Source organism: Agelaius tricolor, unplaced genomic scaffold, assembly GCF_023055355.1.
Source record: "Agelaius tricolor isolate 1412-34295 unplaced genomic scaffold, bAgeTri1.0.p SCAF_2, whole genome shotgun sequence".
Lineage (NCBI taxonomy): Eukaryota > Metazoa > Chordata > Aves > Passeriformes > Icteridae > Agelaius > Agelaius tricolor.
The window spans coordinates 58743937-58765620 of record NW_027269262.1 but is presented as its reverse complement, the minus strand read 5'-3'; the positions used below and the strand labels follow the sequence as shown (position 1 = coordinate 58765620).

At 36.5% G+C, this 21684-nt stretch overlaps 1 protein-coding gene across 1 annotated transcript in view; it reads right to left on the bottom strand.

Annotated features, from left to right (window-relative positions):
* Positions 1-3500: 3500 nt before the first annotated feature.
* The window catches only part of RAB2A (RAB2A, member RAS oncogene family), a 43503-nt gene continuing 25319 nt past the window's right edge, over positions 3501-21684 (bottom strand). The window contains exons 4-8 of the mRNA XM_071419951.1: positions 21329-21411; positions 19886-19978; positions 16320-16431; positions 7295-7363; positions 3501-5142 (exon numbers count right to left, since the gene is read on the bottom strand). Of these exons, the coding sequence (XP_071276052.1) occupies positions 5047-5142; positions 7295-7363; positions 16320-16431; positions 19886-19978; positions 21329-21411 (453 nt within the window). The 3' untranslated portion in view covers positions 3501-5046. The remainder of the gene's footprint in view (positions 5143-7294; positions 7364-16319; positions 16432-19885; positions 19979-21328; positions 21412-21684) is intronic.

Here is a 21684-nt window from a genome sequence, read left to right as displayed (position 1 = left end):
AACATACTGATGCATAGATTCATCTACATTCATGCTGCCATGGACAATTTTACAAGAACTGTAATTTGGGAGAATACAAGTGGATGTGCAGACTTCTAAATAAACTTTGAAGTAGGCTTTTCCTATACCTTATTTCACCTGTATGTCACAGAGCCATGGGATGTTGCAGTTAAATCCCATGTCTAAATATCAGATGTGTTCCTGTTTATATGTCCAGTCAAATGCCTATCATCACAACAGAGATTTGCAACCAAACACAAGTTTTTAAAATTTATTTTTAACTGAACAGTATATCTGATGGCACAGAATAGCCATTTCTTTTTCAGCACTCTTGTAACAGTGTGCTTTTTCAGGGTGGGGTATAACTGACTGTGGAGCACACTGGGTTTGCCTTCTCCACCTTGGATTGCCTGCGGTAAGATTGCTACAGCAACAATCTCTTTCCTCAAGCCAATGCTAAAGCAGCAACACTTTCCCCCCCTCCTCCAGCTGCTAAGCAAAGAATAAACTTTTAGCTTTGCCCCTCCTTTATTGGAAGGGGAATAGGGTAATATGCTGTAATTGGTTTTCCATGTTTGCCAAGAGTCTGTTTCCTCTTATCATCCACAATATTTAACATAAGTCTTGTAATAGTTCCAAAAATAATAAAATCTGTCCCAAGAATAAAAATGATAGATCCACAACATGCTGCTTTTTTTGTCATGGTCTTGGTTTCGTAACATTCTGTTAGTAGTTTTTATTGCCTAATGTTGTGGTTTCTTTCATACACGGCAGACCCAGTAAAGACATTTCATCAGCTACTTAAACAGCAGCAGCCTGGATTATTTACAAATGGAGATTTCAGTAGTGTATTACAATAAATCACCACTGCATACTGTTAAAGTTACATTGCAGCAATGTGGCAGGAGAGAACCCAGAGATTCTAGGGGGAGGAACATTAACTATACACAAATCATACATATGATCTCAGCAAACAAATTTATTAAGATATCCAAATAAAACCTGTTAGTCTTCCTCTGTCTCCCCTATCTCCTCCCATGCAATAGTGGAAGAGGACTAGGCAAATTACATCCCCCCACACATGCAAACCAGTACACACAGTAGGTGTAACAAGTAACAGAGCCTGTGCAATACTTCCTTCATGATTTTATATCATGCAGCCAGATAGCACACATATCCCTCTCTCCTTCTGCCCCACCCTTCCACCCCTAAAACAAATGCCCCATACTGGGCAAATTCCTGTAAGTGTGGGAGTTACGGATGTAGAGCAAGTAAAGACAGAGAGCAGCATTTTCCTCACAGGATTTAGTGTGAACAAAACAATATGAAAACAGAAAAGACATAAAGGAGATAATATACAGGAGAAACTTGATTTAGAACAAAAAAAACCTCCCAAACCAAACAAATCAACCAAAAAACCCAAGATGAAAGTTGTAGGACACTCAGTAGTATCAAAAGAGCCTTCTGTTAAATCACTACCTCAGGTCTAAGCATTTACAAAAGCAACACCCTGCTGGTAACAACTAAGAGAAAAATACAGGCACATTGGGGTACCCTCTTTAAGAAAGACCACTTTAAAAAAATTCCTGCAATGCTCACAATTGTCTTCTGATATTTCTAAGTTACTTTAATATACTGTTTTTAAAATTCCAATTCAGTTTATCTGTATTTTTGAGCCTGAAAAGAAGTTTCAATTTCTTCCCAAGAACAGATTTAGTGCTCTAGCACAGTCACAGGTAAACTCTTCAGGCAGAAAAAACTTGCCCCGCTTAAATGTGCATCATTTAGTGTGTGCCCCTCTAACCCAAACACCATATAAATGTTGCAGCTAAAGGCTCTTCAAAGTCCTCCACAAGAAACTAAGTGTCACAATAGGTGTAACACAGCAGAAAGGATACAACTCTGGAGCACAGGATGGAGCTCTCACTGCTTGCAGGGGCTCCAGACACTTGCTGCTTTAGCTTATCAGCAAGTGTTTTGGCAGTTGTTTTACCTTAACTCACTGCTGAGTCTGATCTGCACAAGAGTAAATCAGAATGACTGAAGCCAAGAGAGACACACAGGGTTAAGATTGAGGGGGAGTTGTTAATCTTTCTTCAATGATTGCCAAAATTCCTGGAGCATTTCATTTTTAGTAGAAATGGGAGAGACAAGTTTATAGTCATGCTTGGAGGGCTTATCACCCCAATCTCTTTTTTTTTTTTTTTAAATTTTTTTAAATTTTAAATTGACTATTCTTTCTACCATATTCTAAACTGTGATTAAGGGAAAAATTGCATCTTGGTGTGATTTCTTTGGTATCAACAGTTTCACATTACATGTAACAGGTGTACAAGTTGCTGGGAAACAATTACATGTTTTGGTTCTTTGGTTGTGAAAATGTAACCAACAAAAGCAGCTGGAATTCAACATGGAATCTCAGCAAGTTTTCAGTCGCTCATGTACAAGTAAAGCTGAAACCTGTGAAAGAATCATGTTTAAGCAAATGTTTTAGAAGTAAACCCTCCTGATAAGTTCTGTGCTATAAAATTTTCAAATTCTAATTGGATACAATAGCATCAGCACTTCTCAAAAAGAATCCCTACAAAAATACAGAGATTTCTGTAGCAACAAAAGGTTTATGTGTGCATAAAGTTTGTGACAAAAAGCCAGCCAGAATGCATGGAAATTTGTTTTGTTCTAGCTACTCTTTGAAAGTACCACGGTCTTAACGTAATGTACAGTCTAAGACTGGCATGTGAGCCAGGACAAACCAGCAGGATCAGCAATTGATTGCAGACATGACTTCAGTAAGCCACAGCATATTCCCCCTGCCCCTCTCACCCCCAAAAAGCAGCACTGGTGTTTCTTTACTATAGTAGCCCTGGATTCCTGGGCAATTCTATACCTCTTCCATGTTTTCAGAAAATGAGACTGTCAGAAGCTTTCAGTTTTTCAAATCATCACCGCTCAAACAGCATGAACTTCTGGTCTTCTCAGGGCAGGGTACAAATCTCCCCCCCCACTCCCTTAATGGACAGTTTTTACAGCTAACTTTATAACTTTATTCCCCTTTGTAATGAAGCTCAGGCTGCTATGTAAGAGCACATTTTTCTCTCATCTCAAACAACTGAATTCTACAACATTGCCAAGTGAAAAAAACTTCAAGTAGTTAATCCAAGCTAACAGTCTTGTTCATTCACTCCTTCTTGTAAACAGCTAGTTAGGACATGCCAATTTTCCTGTGTCATCCATGCAGTTCAGTCCTATGGTTTTACTGTCATGCAACGCAATTTTCAAACTTCAACTGAAACTGTAAGTGTGCTCTATAAATGCAAACTCTGTATAATAAACAGGTAACAGTTCAAAGTATGTAAATGGAGTAACCTCTTAATAATTTAAAAGCTGAAAATAATTATATTACATTGCTGAAAATGTTACTAAGTGTGTAAAAGAGAAGGGAGTCAGCAAATAACATAAATCCATACTGGTTCCCCTTTCCCCGAGATACCAACAAAAGGTTCCACACCATTTTTTCAAATTTTATTTAATCTCAGAACCACTGCTATGTTACACCCGTCAGGCTGAAATTTATTCACTCTGGATGTTTAAGTTCTGACAATTAGAATGGGTGACATGAGGATCCCTTTCCTCCAGTGTTGTGTTGCAGTCAATATTGGTCCAGTAAGACAGAAGTTTTGCAGTCATTGCCTGCCCCCACCCTTTATTTCCCCCAATACATGAAGCATGGCCTACCATTAGCATCACCCTTTTGTCTGCAATTATTTAAATAGGATGAGATGGAAACTCAGTTGTTTGCACATTTGTATGAAAGGTGACATGAACATTCTGTATTTTAACAAATAAACACTTAAACACAGGATTTTGTTTTGCCCTGTTGCAACCCTTTCATTTAAGGAAAAATATGCCCCTCCCCCCAGCCATCACCATAATAAGTAACAAAACATTTGTAGTTTTGATTTTCAGCAAGATTTCCAAACTGGCAGATTTTATTTTCACACCCTCTTCACAATAGACAAGATGCTTACCATATATTTAGGATTACAAGTTGTCACTAAAAGAAAACTTTACACGACCACTATACATTTAGGTTGAAAAACTGTCCTTGCATGAAAAATATACCTAGAAATCAAGTGGTAAACAAGAAAAAAAAAACCATTGAGAAGATTAATGTTTTTAAAATGTGCCATTTTAAATTTATCAACCCCTCCTCTACTTTTCATCCATACTCTGTTTTCACCTACAGTATTTGTTAAGGCAAACAGCTAATCCATTTCTGAAGAGGTGTTGTGGAAATTGTGGATAAACAGCAAACATTTGGCATTAAAATAGATAGCACGTATGTAGCCTCTAGTAATATACATTAAGCATCTCTCTTGGACTTCAGGATAATGACAGGGGAGCATGAACATGCTAACAATGTCAAAAAGGCTTAAAATTTAGCATCCAAGCAGTTCCTATTAATGCTTTTGTAGTTTTCAAGCTCTAAGTAGTATAGATTTTATGCAAATGCATTAAAGAATTCTAGCTTGGCAAGTACACCCAAGCAGGTTATTAAACTATATATACAGAAAGTGATAAATACAGAATTAAAAGAGTCCTTCTGCTTCTCTTCATAGCCTTGAAAATTGACAAAAAACTTGAGGACAGCTCTACAATATTAAACATTAGGTAACCTCAGGAGCTGGGAAACCTAACTACACAAACTGATTAAAATACTCAAATGACTTTGTAGTGTTTAATACAATTCAGTTCGTAGTCAAGGGCACAAGACAACATTTAACAAAAATAATCACATCAATTGACCTAGAAATCAAATGTAAATAGATATGAATACAATCTCCAAAATCTGTCTTTAAGTGAACATTAACCATTTATTCAAAGTTATACAAGAATTTGAAGGATAAAGTCTTCTGCAACAGGAAACCAACTTACAAGTTTCATGTCTCAGTTGAATTGAAGTGGAGGCGAGCGGGGCAGGGGGAGGGAAGGGTGAACAAACAAGTAAGTAGGCCTCATCCAGGCAGCTAGAAAGTAAAAACAGGCTCAACAGCAGCCTCCTCCAGCTTGTTGTCCTCCCTGATTGCCTGCAAGTGTTGCGTTGGTGGCAGCATGTTGAGGGCCAATTTTTATGCCATTTGCCTGAAATGAAGTTTAATACACAGCATAAATATTTTAGAATATACTTGAAAAGCTACTTTTTCTATTTAGAAGATCATATAACAAGTTCTCCTAATGTATGCAATAAATACATCAAAGTTTGTAATTTTTCCCAGCATGTTCTTAGCAATTAAATGTTATTTAAAGATGCCTTCCTTCTCATTTGAATTTTATCTCCATGCTACACTCTTTAGCTTAAACTCCTATTTAAAAAAAACCACAGAGCAAGAATTGCATTTGAATACTACTTGGCATTATAGCTTAAAATACACAACATTTGCTAAGAATGTATAACCTCTCCCCTCTTGCCAAAATCTCCACTAGTTTAATAGTTTAATATAAAACTTTTCCTCTCTAGACAGCATTTCTTTCTGTGTTGAATCAGCTGTAGAGGCTAAGGGCATACGAGTGTTCTGTGTCATCAATAATTTCTGTGATCCCAAAAGACATGGCGACTTGCCAAGAACCCACACACAGCGTAGCTCTTTCATTCATCAAAATCACACTTATACCTTAACCCTCACTCCCTCAAGTGGATTTTACCTAAAAATACACCAGTTTGAGAAAAGTAATACAGTAGCTTCAGAAATTAAGCTCTTAAGGAAACTTTGCGTCATAGCAAATCTCAGATTTATAGTGCTTGGCAGTTGTTCTGCAGCAGTGGTAGCCTTCGGGTTTCTGGCACTCGCTTAGTATTGACAGCAGCTGATGTGGTTTCTTTTCGCTCTTTGACTCCCCTTTAATAAAAAGCATGCCCTATGGCTCATTGGTTTTGCCCCCTCTGGGCTGATAGCAACTTCTTGAGGAATCAAGAAGCCAGACTTGGCATAAAGCCAAACAAGTAGCATGGACTGTTGGCTCTTGACAGCATATTGCAATCAAAGCTCGGTAAGGCACAGTAAAGCAGTCAGCTACTATATGAAACTCGACAGATACAACAAGCATGCTTTTTCAGACACTCTGCTCTCCAATTTATATTGCACTACCAACTGCATTTTCTTCAGGAAAGATGTGAAAGATGATCTTAAATTTTTCATCAGTGAACTGAATTTAAGAAGTGCTTCACCAACATGCACACACACTTTCCAGTCAGAATTAGTTTAGAGGATTACTATTCACGTCTTATTTAGCTACAAGTTTCCTGATGCATTACTTTGCATACTACTGAAGTTTCTGATTTTTTTTCCTCTCTGAAGTCGTAAGTAAGACTTTCAATAGTCTGAATTCTCTCATGTTGAAATATATTGAGCAAAAAGAGATGAAACTACTTAATTTGAGTCCTGCCAATTCCCTCTCTACTCTGAACAATCCTGCAAGGATGGTAATGTCTAGGAGAAGCATCACACTGAAAGTCTGGAGATACCTTTCCACAGAGCACAAACAGAACAGAGTGGTGGTGCAGATTTTCACATGTGGTTTCATTAAGCCCTTCAGCAACAATATTCAGGGATATGCAGGATAAAAAACCCAACCTGATCTCCCAAAAAGACTGATCACCTCACACTGTCAAATTTTTATGAGACTGTTAACTGTTAATTATATAAGAGAGCTTATATAATACTAGTATTACGAAGCAAGATTTTCAACAGCACAGTAATTTCAAAATTCAAGACACAATTATACATCTTTCTAGCTCTTGTTCCCCTTTCTCCAGCTCTCCACCCCTATCCCAAACAAGCAAAGGCACAGGCCCTCATCTCTAATTTCACTAATGTGCATAAGCAAAATTGCTAATGTTTTACTCCCTACAGTATCCAGCCACCTAAACCAGGAACATTTCAAAAGTCTTTTATGTAACTCTCAAAGCAATCCCTCCCCTACACTGGACAGCTCATGGAGTGCATCTGGCATATCAACATGGTCCTCCATTTACATAGTGGAAAATTATCTTTGAAAACAGATGACACCATATGGAGAAGTGGATGAAAGTGGATTTTCTTCTCTTTTGGGGATTTATATTATTTTGCGATGCTTCATGGATGGATAGGGTCACTTATTTTAATCCATTTTTATCACAATGGCAGGCAACTCTACAGCCAAATGGAACAGACAAATCTTTTACTGTCCAGCTTTCTAGGGGAGGTGAATTCTATACTTTAAAAAAGCAGAAAGTGTACAGAGTACTAAAAGTTACCTCATTATTAATGTCAAAAACTCCTTCCTGGATTTTCTCGTAGATCTCCTTTGCAGTGTTAATAAATGCCTAAAACGGAGAAAAAAGACCACAGACACAATGAATGTGATATCCTTCAGTGTAGGATGCACTAATTGGAATTCAATCTCATGTGCAGTTGCTTCAGTGAGACTTTCCTTCCTGACCTCTGCAGGAACAGGTATGACAACAACATCCCATAACCCACCCTGAAGCAGCAATGGATCACATGCTGTTTAGAAAAACAGTGGCATTTTCATAACATCTGTATTCCACAATCTGTTGTCCAGTAATTACAGGGAAAAAGTGGTTTTTAAGATATATAAATTACTTTTAAATTATTTATTTCTGACCCTTATGGATAGATTGTGTGGCAGATGGTTTCCCCTACCCTTAATATCTTTGTAATAGGCCACTCTAGATTAGAGTGCTTAGCAACATAAAACCACAGGGTACTTACAATGATGATGTAAGGATGCTGTCTGGTGGCTGAAACCTTACGCTATCATTTAATATTCACCTAATTTTAAGAACGTATTCTCTTTAATTAATCTTGCACACAATGGGTAACAGACATCTTAATAGTAGAAAGGAGGGGCTCCAGGTTTTGTAATGACTTCTAAAAATCTATTGTTTTAATTCAGAGAAAACACTTTGACACTCAGGTCTGAACAAGTGACTGATATAGATGTTTTTGGTTAAAGTTTACAATCAATGATTCCATTTTCATCTCTAATTTAGCTTTATAGGTCAAGTAACACCTAAAATAATGCATAATTTAGGAGGTGATTAACAGGAGCTAGTAATTACAATAAACATACAGTTCTTTTTGTTTTAAAATACCAACACCATGCAATCATACAAGACATGCTACCTTCTGCACAAGCCTATTACAGCAAATACAGATCTAATTCAAATATAAAAAAGTAAACAGGGTTCATGGAGAGGAACAAATCATACCTTTCCTCATTTCTACACTGGAAGCATTTGACTGCTGAACTTGCCACCAGAGCTTTGTTTCCTAATTAACAGGACTGATATGTTTTCACCTTTAAAGGCCTTACAGCTCCCCAGAGTAATCAATCTACTGCAGCTCAATTACTGCACCAAGCACACACCACAGCCAGTGAAGGAGACTTGAACGACTGCAGCAGGAGCAGAGAGATATGAATATGCATAAACTCTAAGTGGGTGATCGAATCATCACAGAGGGTCATGAGAATTTGCAGCAAAATAATGAGAAGAATTAATCATTGCAGATTCACAAGGCACTTAGGAAGCGAGTTCGTTTTTCAAACACGTGTTACAGTTGAGAAGAAAAATTGGCTTTCGGCCAACTACGAATTGATTCAAATTCCTCCAAAACTTAAGTTTTCTATGTAAGGAAAAAAATTCCAACTTATCTTTGTTCCTGATAACATACTAATTATTGTAATGGCCTCATACGCGTGCCCACTGAAAGGTGTAAGTCAACTTTGAAAATTCACACAGCTGGATTCTGTGAGGATCCTTACTTCTACTTCAGCGGGACATTAAACAGAACTTGAAGTCTTAAAAAAGTGTTATGATAACTTCATGTAAACAAGCACTTAACAATTGGCACTTCTAACTCTTCTACAAGATGTTGGCTAAATACACCAAGACTCTTAGAATTAATTTCATGAGAATTACATTAAATCTATAAAAATTGCTTTAGAGCAACAAACCAGAATTTTAACAGACTCCAAACTGATACAACTGAGAATAAATTAACTTTTGGATACTACACTCAAGAGCAGTCATTGTAGCAATGCATCTATCCTCACAAAAACCAGTAAAATGCACCGGAAAAAAGCACTGCACAAACATAAAATTCCTTCTGTTACTACACATGTATCATACAAAGCAATAGAGCATACTGAGTTCAGTGCAGTATATTTTAATATTAAACACACTGGCCAAGAAACTGTTGATCTGAAAAATCCAAATATTCCATTAATCTCAGTTGTATAATTTCTGTTCTCTTGAAGTCATAATCCAAGTACCCCATTCCCATCAGTGATTCTAGTGCACGACATATTTAAACAGCACATACTGTTACTTTGCATAGCAAAATGCCAGGTTGCACTGGGCCACAGAAATAATTCTTCTTTGAAAACAAATTATAAGGACAAAGCACATAGAAAGTCTATCTCACATTCCCTTCTTTATATGTATTTTAAAAAATGCTACTAATCAACCTTGAAAAGAGACTTGGATCCCTTGATACTTCCATTTGTTTCTCAGATCCATGTATCTTAACTTATGATTCAAAGTGTAAGCAGACTCAATCACCTGAGAACATCACTAAAATAGCAGTCTACCTGCTTTAAGACCATCTCATCAGATTTTGGCATTGCATGCTAGTGCTTCAATTATCAAGGACAAGAAGGTGAACTTGGTAGAATTGACTTCTTCCAAAAATCTCTTTTAATACTGCATGTTCTCGCTCTTATCTGGAACACGCAGTATACTATAAACTCTTAATTATTTATGGGCAGTTTATCCTATTTTCAGATTAACTGAGCAATAAATGCAGAAAGACAGAATGATTTCCCCTCAAATCCAGTTTAGATTTATTAGACCACATGCAGGGGACTGCAAGAACACAGCTGCAGCACCTCACACGCCAGCTTGGATCCAGGTGCAGTTTAGCCACTTCCACACAAGACCTCACCAGCAAGCCCACAAGGACTCAGCTGGCTGCCTACCAAGCCTACTGCAGTTGCACTGTACATTCCTATAATGCTGCTGCTACTAAAACACTAGACAAAGATACTCATGCTTTTCCATCCCAAATTAGGTCCAGGCTCATTTTCACCACTCCAGGGGATGCAATACCAGACTCACCCTGCATTTATACATAATCACCTGAAAGATGGCAATGCCCTAGTACACAATGCCTCTGTTATTCATAAAAGGAAGCGAAAGACTTTTGCAAAATCAGTACGTTAGACTTCCAAATATAAAAATCCTTGACTACATTTTGGGGAAATTCAAGAAAACAATGTACCTTCAGGAAAACGTCTACATTTAATGTTTAACTCTGTTCAGTTTCTAAACTCCAACTTACTGATGCTTTTTGCATGAGACTGCTGAATATAACTGTACCACAGCATTAAAAAAAGGTTGTACACAAGTTATTCGGTGACTTGTTTTAATGTAACATGTTTTTCAATTGTGTGCTCATTATCACTAGGTTCCCAAATACTAGCGATATCCCTTTGAGGAAAAGTGCATTACTGTACAAGTGGGAAAGTGAGTCTTGCAAGATGTGATCTGCCTGCTGTGTCATGCCTGCACCTACTGCAAAGCCAACAAAAGAGGCTTTTAAATCACAATATATCAGTATATTATCATTTTAGATCATTTGTATAAGGAGTTTCCCAGATTATATAGCAACATGAGATTCAAGAAGTCACGACTTACAATGCTTGCCCCAAAAAACTCCCCAAACAACCCAAAACTGCAACTACAAAACACTACAGATACTGCATTTAAGGTAAATTAATCCTACAAACACTAAATGTAGCATTAAATCAACTTCAACATTCATATCATCACACAAATAAGTAATACAGTTTTACTACCCTTGAGACAAATCCAGGAAAAATGAATTCTGTAACTGGTAAAAACAATGCAAGAAACAGGTAAAGGAGTAAGTAAGTTCCTGATACCACTGTCTCATGGGAGCTGTATGCAGGAGTAATAATAAGTTAGGGGCACCAGAACGTGAGTAGTAGAGCAGCTACATTTAGTTTTTACTTGCAGATGTCAATAATGTCACTTGTCTTTCTCAGAAAGCTATTGGAAGGACAACAATCTTAGGACTTTGCTATAAGCTGAGCATAGCAGGAAAAAACTTGTAAATCAATTACTGATACGTTTGAAAACTCAAGACTTTACTAGTTCATCTTTGCCTATAATCAGGTAGGAGAGCACGTTCAGCACTGCTAGCTCGTGGAACATGCTGCCCTCTGGTGGCAATGTTAAAATTAAATTTAATGCATGGAAATAAAAATAGGCAATCATTATTTCCTGGATTCTTTCTTACAATTACATGAGGAATGCTGAAAGATTAAATGTACCACAAATTTTAAAGCATGACTCAGCCAACACCTAGAATTTTCCTCCTCTCCAATTTCCTATCTTATCTTTTAGCAGTAAGATATGATATAGTTAGATTACTATTTAAGAATGCATTTGGAAACAGTAACAACACAGACAACAAATGGATTTATGCCTAAAGTATTCACCACCCCAGTGTGTAAGTGGTGCTAGACGGCCACTTAATAAAGTGAGATTCCAAAGCTCTGAGCAGCTCTTTTATGCACCCACAGTAAGGCAATGCTTTTTACAGGTAAATTATCTTTCAGGAAGAAGCCTAGCACACTAAAAGGGATGCAGAGGGGTTAGTAAGCATAGTAAGGTGCTATATAATGAACCCACATCCAAAAAGCACCCCAACACATTTGTAACCTTATATTTTAAGTATAGGTGCAAAGACACAAACCAGAAGTTGACAGCAATTTCTTTATGTCCCCATTGAGGGACAAGCTTTCTGACACTTATTGAGCTGATACATATTACTAGAGCTCAAACTGACTTAGTAAGTCCTGCAACTGTTGTTGAACAGTTACATAGGACAGAATACTTGAGGGAAAACAAAAAAGATAGACCCCCCCCCCCCCCCAGAACTAAGAATCCATTTCTCCAGGAATCTACAGGTCAGGCAAGCAGTATCATACATTTCATGCTCTTCTATAAAGACTGAAACACTTAGTTAACTGAGACTTTGTATTCTCATCATACCATGAGATGCCCAGAAGCCCCAAGAACTACGGCAGAGCCAGTGTTCCTCATTGTGAAGTCGGGGCACAATCCAAGGATTTGCCACAAGCAGCTAAAAGCTGTGTATCCTCATTACAGCCAGGTGTCCTGCCCCTTCTTCCTTCCTCAGCTGAACTGACACCAGCTTCAACCCCATGGGAGAAACTGGCTAAAATGTCAGCTTCGCACAGCTGAAAGGTCACAGAACTTTCATTTCCAGGAACTTGAAGGAATATTTGTTTTGATGCAAATTAAGATAAACCTAACTTTTGGGTGGGTGTTTTTTGTTTTTTTTTTTTGAAGACTTATGACCTAGAAATCCTGCTCTTTTGCAAGTGCTAGTCAGATTACCTCTTGTGTGTTACTTTACCTTGCTATGAAAATTATTAACATCCTATGATTTTCAAGTTTTATTAACTAAACCCCTGCTTACTATATTACCATGTCAAACAACTGCTTATTTCCCAGCTGTTGTGTTCAAGGAAGGTTAGAAGGAAAATAAAACACACTCTAAAAATCAGTTCAACTTTAGATGCCTCTAAGAATCTAATCTTTCCATGAGATTTTCACTTTCACCCTTCAGAGAATATTACAAAAGAGCATCTCCTTTCTCTTATTGTGCCACTGTTGAAGCTACAGGAGCTTTGAATATTTGTTATTCATTTAAGCAAAAGCATGAAAGAAGCTGCCTGAAGAGAAAATTAAGTTATAAAACAGGAACAGAACCACTTAATGACCATCAAGCTCCATGTAGCAGAAGTGCTCCATTGCTCAGTTAAAACCATGAGTCCATTCAGATTTAATCCTAAATAATGAATTCACTGTTGCATCCTATTTATGTGCAGACAACTTGGAACAACACAACCAATGCTCTTAAGTTTGGCATAGGCACCCCTCCATATAGGAAACGACTTATTAAAACCAACTCCCACACCAGGAGTCAGTGATACACTGGCACAACTCAAGTGAGACCAGCTCCTGAACAGTGATGTTGTTTAGCTTTGACCAGCATCCAGAAAACTTTCTGGATTAGGACTGGTCCCATCATTAATCATTATTAAAAGCAGCAGTCTGGAATGAAACAATACTGCACTAAGTTACTGTAGCTTCCCAAATACAGCTAGGTATCCTTACTTCTTGAGAATCAGTGCACATAAATAGATTCAAGCCATTGATATGCCAGGGACAAAGAGTTAAACACCATGTGCTGTAGGGTGCTACATGGTCACCCTGAGGTCATGCTGGTGATTCTACTCTGCCCTTGCCCAAGCAGTAAGATCTCAGCAAACTCTGAACTGCATGTGGCAGGTAAGAGCACAATTAATAGTCACAAACTACTGCTGAACTACCAATGAAAACAACTAATGTGATAAAATTGCTAATGTCTCTTGCAAATGAGACAAAAAAAAATTCCTATGTATTATGTGCTGGTTTAATGAGAGGTCAGAAAGTAATGGATGCTATGATTAAAACAAGCGCAAACCTGCCTGGGGTTCAGACACCATACTTATGTGTGTACAGGTGAAAAGCCTCCCAATGGACATCACGGTGTTTTCTTAGAAAAACTGAGTAAGCAACACTGAACTCTGCAAAGAGCATTTCAGAGTGCACATCACCCATCCATAGTAGAGCAAATATGTTAACCAAGACTCCAAAAGTTAACAAGACTCTACAACATGAGAAAGCCCACCGCCATTCATGATAAAGTGTACACTGCTCTAACTATAATCACCTTAGAAATCACTGAGGAGAAAAAAAGAGAAGCACAAAAAGTCAGTACTATTTTGAAAGTTGGTTACCTGTACAGCTTTAGACAGAAACTAAAAGGAAATCAACAACAACCTCCTGTTCAAATAAATATGATACTGCTGAAGAGACTAGCATTAACTGTCCTTGCACTGCAGTCAGATTATAAGCCTGTGCCTAACCTCCCTCCAGTAACCATTTTATCTTCTCAGTGACTCAGAAGTTCTTTTTACACAATCCCTTTCCATATGAAATATGATGATTTAACCCTGTGGTCACAGCGAATTCTTAGAAGTCTCCAAAGTAACTATGAAGGATCTACTTCCCACTCCCTACTATCTATTACCTATTATGCAAACAGGGTGGAAACTTCTCCAACAGCCTTGCACAAAACAAACAGCCAGCAGGATGTTTTCCACTCCTTATCATCCATTTCTATTCAAGATGTAGGTAACGAGACAAAATTCTGAAGAATATAATGAAGAATTTTAAACTGTTTTAAGATCCAAGCACCAAAAAGGTCAGTGTACTGCTCCAGCTACGGATTTACTAAGGTATTCCACAGTGGTGGAAATCAGGATTGAACAAGGGAAACAGCTTAAAAAAACATTACCAACAGAAGTTGATTTGTTCATATAAAGAAACTGCTACAAGTTAGGATTTTGCTTCTATAGCTGTTAACAATTCCTACATCATGTCACTTTTTTTGTGTTTACTGAGAACACCATTTAAGGAATGCACTTGACTGTCACTGGAAAGGATTATATCCTAAAGCTTTTCTACCAGAATTAGTCAGCACACACACACACTACTCACACAAGGAGAGGATTCTATGTCAACTTTTTGATAAAGAACTTCATGCTCATTTGCCTCCTGATAATCAGAGATGCATTAGATACTAGACAATTCATTCACTAGGACATATTTTTTGATGCAAAAAGAAGTGATAACTTTAGAATCAGGTGGTAATGAATTCTGCGAAAGTCATCTATAGCTTACTGTAACTTTTCAAAAAACTTTAATATTTTATAATGACAAGGCTTTACCACTAAAATAATACCTCATTGGTCACACACCATTTTGAATTTAGGATAGTTTAGGAAATGAATAGGGATGGATTATGTAGTATAAGAAGTTATGTCATTTTAAGAAAGGTCAGTGTGGATGAACCCAGTATGGGCTTTAAAGACACGTGAAGCAATCTTTCTGATGTACATAGCACTAGCATCTCAGCTGGAGCTCTTGGTCCACCACTGTACTTGTCTGGCTACAACACAGTTGGTTTTTTTTATAGCAGCCTGCATGGTGCTGTGTTTTGGATTTATGACTAAAACAGTGTTGATAGCACACTGATATTTTAGCTACTGCTGAGTGTCAAGGTTTTCTATTTCTTACACTGCCCTCTCCTGACAGTGATTAGGCTTAGGGTAGGCAAAATCGGGGGGGCACATAAACCAGCCAGGACAGCTGACCAGAACTGGCCTGAGGGGTATTTCATATTATATGATATAATGCTCAAGAATAAAAACCAAAGGGTAGTCAAAGTCACTGGTTCTCAGAGAAATTAAATTCAATTTGTTTGTAGGAAGCTGTGAGTGACTGCCTTTCTGTCGCACTTTGTCCATCTCTTTCCTTAATATTTAAAACTATCTCAGGCCTGAGTTTTATCTCGCCTTGGCTTGTCTGGTTCTTTCCCCTATCCTGCTGGACAGAAACACTGAGTGAGCAACTCGGTGGGTATTCAGTAGCAGCTGAGTTCAGCCCACCATGACTACCCTTCAAGAAAGGAATGCAGTAAACCAAGGTGAGAGATGCAAGAATTCACATGTGTCCAGAAATGTGAACTATGAGCCAAACTTGAAAAGACCTAATATTCAAATACACAGCAGACTACAGTAACCAAGGCAATGATCCTTTCAGCAGCTCTGTAGAGGACAGAAAATAGAAGCTGTGTGCAAATTGAAGAAGATTCCTACTAGGTAGTACACAGGAAAGACTATGACAGTACAAATAGCAAAGCACTGCAAGAGATTGCTGTGAGGAGCTCGTGATATACCAGGAGCCTTTAGAACAGGTTACAGTGACATCTGCCAAGAATACAATAGCTTGGCTTGCTATGGACTAGCAAATCTATTCTAGCCTCACTTCTTAGATTTCACAGCAGACAGAAGTTAGCCATTTCTCTGATCAAATACTTCAAAAAACCCTCAAGTACGTTAATTAGGAAGTCTCAACAATAATCAATGTGTAATCAATTACAACACAGAATAATATGTAATATATATTATTCTCATAATATAAAGAGTAGCTAATTCAAATTAAGGAACCCAAAATCTAGAGGAATAGTATCTATACAAACAAGTGTAATTTAAATCAACTGTTTTAGTAAAAAGCCAGTGTTGAGCAAAGTTACCTCCTCTACATTGGAAGCAGTTTTGGCAGATGTCTCCATAAAGATAAGTCCATGTTCTCGTGCAAATGCTTCACCCTCCTCTTTCTTAACTTCTCGTCTAGATTCTAAATCACTAAGATAGAAGAAAAAAGAAAAGTTAAATTACATGGTCTAACATGTCCATATAAAGATTGTTCTTCACAAGCATGCTTATAAGCCTGAGAAGCCAAGGGCCCCCATCAGAACTTGGGTATACAACTTGTCAAGCCCTTAAAATAGAATTATTGTAAGCCCTGGCATCACACTTACTTGAGCTATACACCCTAGCTGACATAAATCTTATCAAAGACTTCATGAAATAGCTTTCTACAGGAAGAGTGTGTATTTATCTAGGTATTCCTTGAATATTAACTTTAGACATTGTACTTTCAGTATATATCACTCTCTTCTATTATATTATTATCTACCACTTCAATACTATAAAGCTGAGCTGATAAATGAGCTTTATAAATGAGTTATTTATACTAAACATAATTAAAAATATAAAGTTTTTTTTTCTATTCTGTAGCAAAACTTCACACAGTCAATTTCTTCTCTGATTAAAAAAACCTTAAAAGCAGAATTAAGTTCTTTTGAACTACATTAGCTGTTCTCTCCCAGTAAGTTAGCACTTTGGTTGTCAAACTCCTGGCCCTCCAGCAGCAAAAGAAATTGAAATGATTGTTGGACAAGTTCTTGCTTCCTGCTTTCCAAGCAATTTAATTCAAAATTATTACCCAAAAAAGCAGAAAAAAACCCTCTTGGACTTGACAACTAGAGACAAATCTATTTGTCTAAGTCATACAGAGACAAGTATTTCACCCTTACTTTTTAAAGCTTCTTTCCTAACAAGGAATTCACAGTTTGTCCTTCTTTGTATTACATCTTGAGCAATAAAAATTATATACTTATTACTCATGTATAAGTGTAAGATATATAATTCAATGAATTTTCATCTAAGTTGTACATGCATAAATATCTTAGGTACAAATCCTTAACTAAACAGCATACAAATAGATATATTTAATGTGCAGTCAGTATACAAATAAAATGTATCATGCTAGACTTCAGTGTTTGCCAACTTTGTAATTATACATATATTAAAAATATGTAATACTCACTGTGGCATCTATTTTGCAGCAAAGCAGGTTTTTGTAATATTTAACTAAATGCTAGCTTAGATGAGTTACAGAGTCAATACAATTCAGCACATTTAAATATTAAAAAAATTGAAGATAAGGATACAAGAAATATCTTCTCAAAACAATTTTGAAGTTGATGTTCATTATATTTAAGTACTCCCAGTATTAGCTGACATTATCTTTTTCAACCTGAGCAATGTCTTTATTTATTACTACCATGCTACTCTCAAAAATACCTTATTTAAAACCTTGATTCACTGCAGTATTATCTCCATGACGGAACAGACAAATAACTTCTTACTTGAAATAATGCAGTTGTATCAAAAACTGCAATGAAAGCCCAATCAAAACTCAATACTGATACCTAAACATATTCTTAAAGATCTTTAACTGCTTCTACTAACCACAGTTGTCTTCCTCTCTCCATTCCAATAATTCGAAGCATTTGGTCTTACTAGATCAATATAGCTATGCTTTGTTCTGGAAAGAAGATTAAGTACAGTATTTGTAATGTTTTAACACTAGTATTTGTAATGTTTTCAACAAACAGCCATTATATTTCAAATTAAATTTTCAACACTCTTCAAATCCAGCAATAAGTCAGTAGTACAAACTTATGTCAAGTGCACTTTTGGGAGTCATAAGAGCAGTATTTATTCCTTCAAAACTACTATGCAAGCATACACATTCTTCCTTCCACCCACCTCTAGCAGTATGCCCTACCATAAGAACTCTTTCAGGATAAAGCAATAAAATTGAAGGAGTTTTCTTCCTGCCCTCCTTGAAAATAATATCCTTTAAAAAGCTTAGAATTTTAACTCTTAAAACTTTTAGTTCATGTGGCACCTTAATCTGTAACAATTTACAGTGCACATTTTAAGTATAATTATTGTTTGAATAAAACCTAGTTGTAACTGGGAATTACCAGGTTAGCTGAAAGTAGCAAATCAGTCTGCATCCATAGAATACAAGACATGAAAATTTCATTTAACAGCTAAGAATAATCAGAAAGAGTTACAGATGTCAATTAAGTATGCAAACTTATCTCAAGTAAACAGTACACTTTACTGTTTTTCTCAGTGCCATATTTTTACTCACACAAGTATAAAAACAGTTGGTCAGGGCCATCACGGGTTTACCAAAGCTTCATTTAACAAAACAGGATTACATTTTATATATTAATTTGTGAAGATTATGCTTGACACATTCCTCAATTAAAAAGAAAGTTGTTAGTCATTTACCAGATAATGTAAAAAAAAGTTGACAAACTTCACAATTACTTAATATGTACCATGGTTTTCAGGAGGAGGTAGAGGGTACTGGGGCAATGGGGGAAAACAAAAGGGAGAAGAGGGGGAAGAAGAAGAAAATAAAAGTTCAACAGGCCTGAAGAGCAAACCCAGACTCACTATCACAAAGCTGCTTTCTCAGTAGTATCTAAGAAATTATGTGGCTGCTCATGAAATTTTCAGGGGGCATGCATACACCCCATTATTTCAACTGGCACCTTTACCTTCAAGAATTATTGAGGCATGGACACAAGTTCCAGTCAATTACACAAAGGCCCATAATTAAAGTTCTTTGATGATTATTAAAGGCCTTTGATGATGCTTTTGGTCTAAAGGGCCTGAGCTGATGCTTTTGGTGTTTTGAAAAAATTGTGCATCCAGGAAAAAAAAAAATCTAGATATGATTTTTCATAATTCACTGGATCAAGAACTAAAAGAATTACAGATAATATATTCACTGATGTGTTTTTATTAAGACTTTCACTACCAAATCTCAGCATCAACAGGGAATAATTTTATAATTTTAGACAGTGTAGCTGATGAGAAGACCAAGTAAGTGAATTTACCAGGAAACAATTAAAAAGCATTCTCTGACCCCAATTCCAGCTAAAAGGCACAGAATATGGAAGAGGATTGTAAATTAGAAATGTCTCAATCATTGAGGTATATGCACTTCTTACATTTGAGAGAAGTTTTTGATGTGAATCCTATACTATGGGCTTTTTTTTTGAAATGACATTTTCTCTGATGTAATACTTAACCGAAAACTAAAGCATTTAGAACATCTCAAATTAGGAATCAGATTCTCTTTATAAGGGAGAGATCTAGGTGTTCCTAACTGGTGATTCCAGAGACAAAAAAGCATAATGGAAAATAACTCTTATAATCCATTGCTTCAAAGCATTTGCAATCAATCCCTTGGAATAAAATTACTTCTAAAATAGATATTCAGAACATAATGTAGCTGATCCATGTGCTGCACATTGTGTTAGTTTAAGTAGAATAAGAAAGGGAATTTGAAGTTAACATATACCCTACAAATAAGAAAACTCAAAAGCTGAAATACAGAGAAGTATTATATTTCCCTCTTACAAAATAACAGCTAATAAAATTTTACCTTTTGTTTCCAATAAGCATTATAACCATGTTGGAATTGGAATGCTGACGAGCATCTTCTAACCAAGTTGTCAAGTGGTTGAAAGTGTCCCTCCTAAGTATAGAAGAAAATGAACATTAAAAGCAGTATTTTAAGAAATCTTTCTCCTGTTAGTCCACTACTCTACTTGAATAATCAACTCATTTATTAGTGCACATGCTCTAGGGATAAAATCTAGTAATCCCTTTGTGAGAGGGAGAATGGGCAAACAAAAATTTAGCAAACAAGCAGTGTTAATGAACTCTGCCTAAAAAGTAATTGAAAACATGTTTGCTAAAAAGAGTAAAGAGGATTCTTAGAGTTGTAAGAATCTGTAATTTTATATACATATAAAAACTGAACAGAATTTTAAAAGTACCCATCAGCTTCACCCAAGCCAATGAACAGTACAAATAAACACATATTCATATAGTAATATTTGTTTTACTGAAAGCAGAAAATAATTGATAATTTTTATGTGAGTTTAAAAGCTGAATAATAAATTTAGCAGTAAAATCTTTTAAAGTGAGGTACGTGAATGTGACACATTACAGTTTTTACAGAAGGTGTAAACTAAGTAATAAATCCCATGCTTGTAGAGTGGTTTTAAGATACTGTATTTTATTTATAAATCAAAGATTCATTTACTGGAAATCCAAAGGAAAGAATGCATTGCTTCTTGATATTTAAATGTAAAAAGGGAACAAAAGAAAAAATATCTAGGAAATCTCTAGTACAAGTGGTTGCTCAATGCAACAAGTACCAAGACCCACAGGAAACACACAACTTAAGAGGACTTTGGAGCCTGAACATTTTCATAAACCAGCCAGAGTACCCACAGTTTTATAGATAAACTGTATATAGATACTTTATTTAATATAGCAGGGAAACTTTAGTAACTTCGACCTACTAAAAAAGTATCAGATTAAGACCTGTATTTTCTAAACCTCATAAACACAGCAATGGTACAAGTCTACAAGTTTCCTGGTATTCTTTACGTAACCAAACTTCTATGTTTTACTGTTTCACTCCTTTGCAGAATAGCACTTCAGCAAAAGTAATCTGCTATAATTAAAGAAAAAAACATCCCTCATGATAATAAAATACTAGAAAGGAAATAATTAAATATTTTCAGGTATTTCTCCATAAAGGCAACCCAGAGGTTGATGGTCAATAGTTTATAAAAATATTTTATTTCATTCTTCCTGAATTTTATGCATGCTTTCTCAACTACTATACAGAGAAAACTGGAAGTATATAGGTTAGTATGCTATATCTTATTAGAGCACTTATAAAAAAGTTGACACACCGTTAGATTACCAGTATCTATACACAAAGCCAAATGAGATGAGACACTTAGCACTACTGTACACCATAGCACAATTCTACAAAGACGTGTCATTGAAATCCAGTTGGTATTCTCACCTTGTAATGTCATACACTAGCAAAGCCCCTGCGGCCCCTCTGTAGTACGATCTTGTGATGGAACGGAAGGACTCCTGCCCTGCCTGTAGAACAAAGTTTCATTACTTCATATCTAATACTTCTTTTTTGTTCCTAAAAACCATGACTTAGAGTCACAGGATCATGGAATTCTACTTTTGAGAGATGGGGAAGAGTATGGATGGGAAATCAGAAAGGGGACAACTGGGACAAAGTCACCAACAGCAGCAAGAGAAGGCACATAGGAAGAAGACACCAACTACAGCACAGTGCTGTTAAAAAAGAAAAAAAAAAATCGGAACAAGACCTCTAAACCTTTTTTGGCAATCCCTGACAAC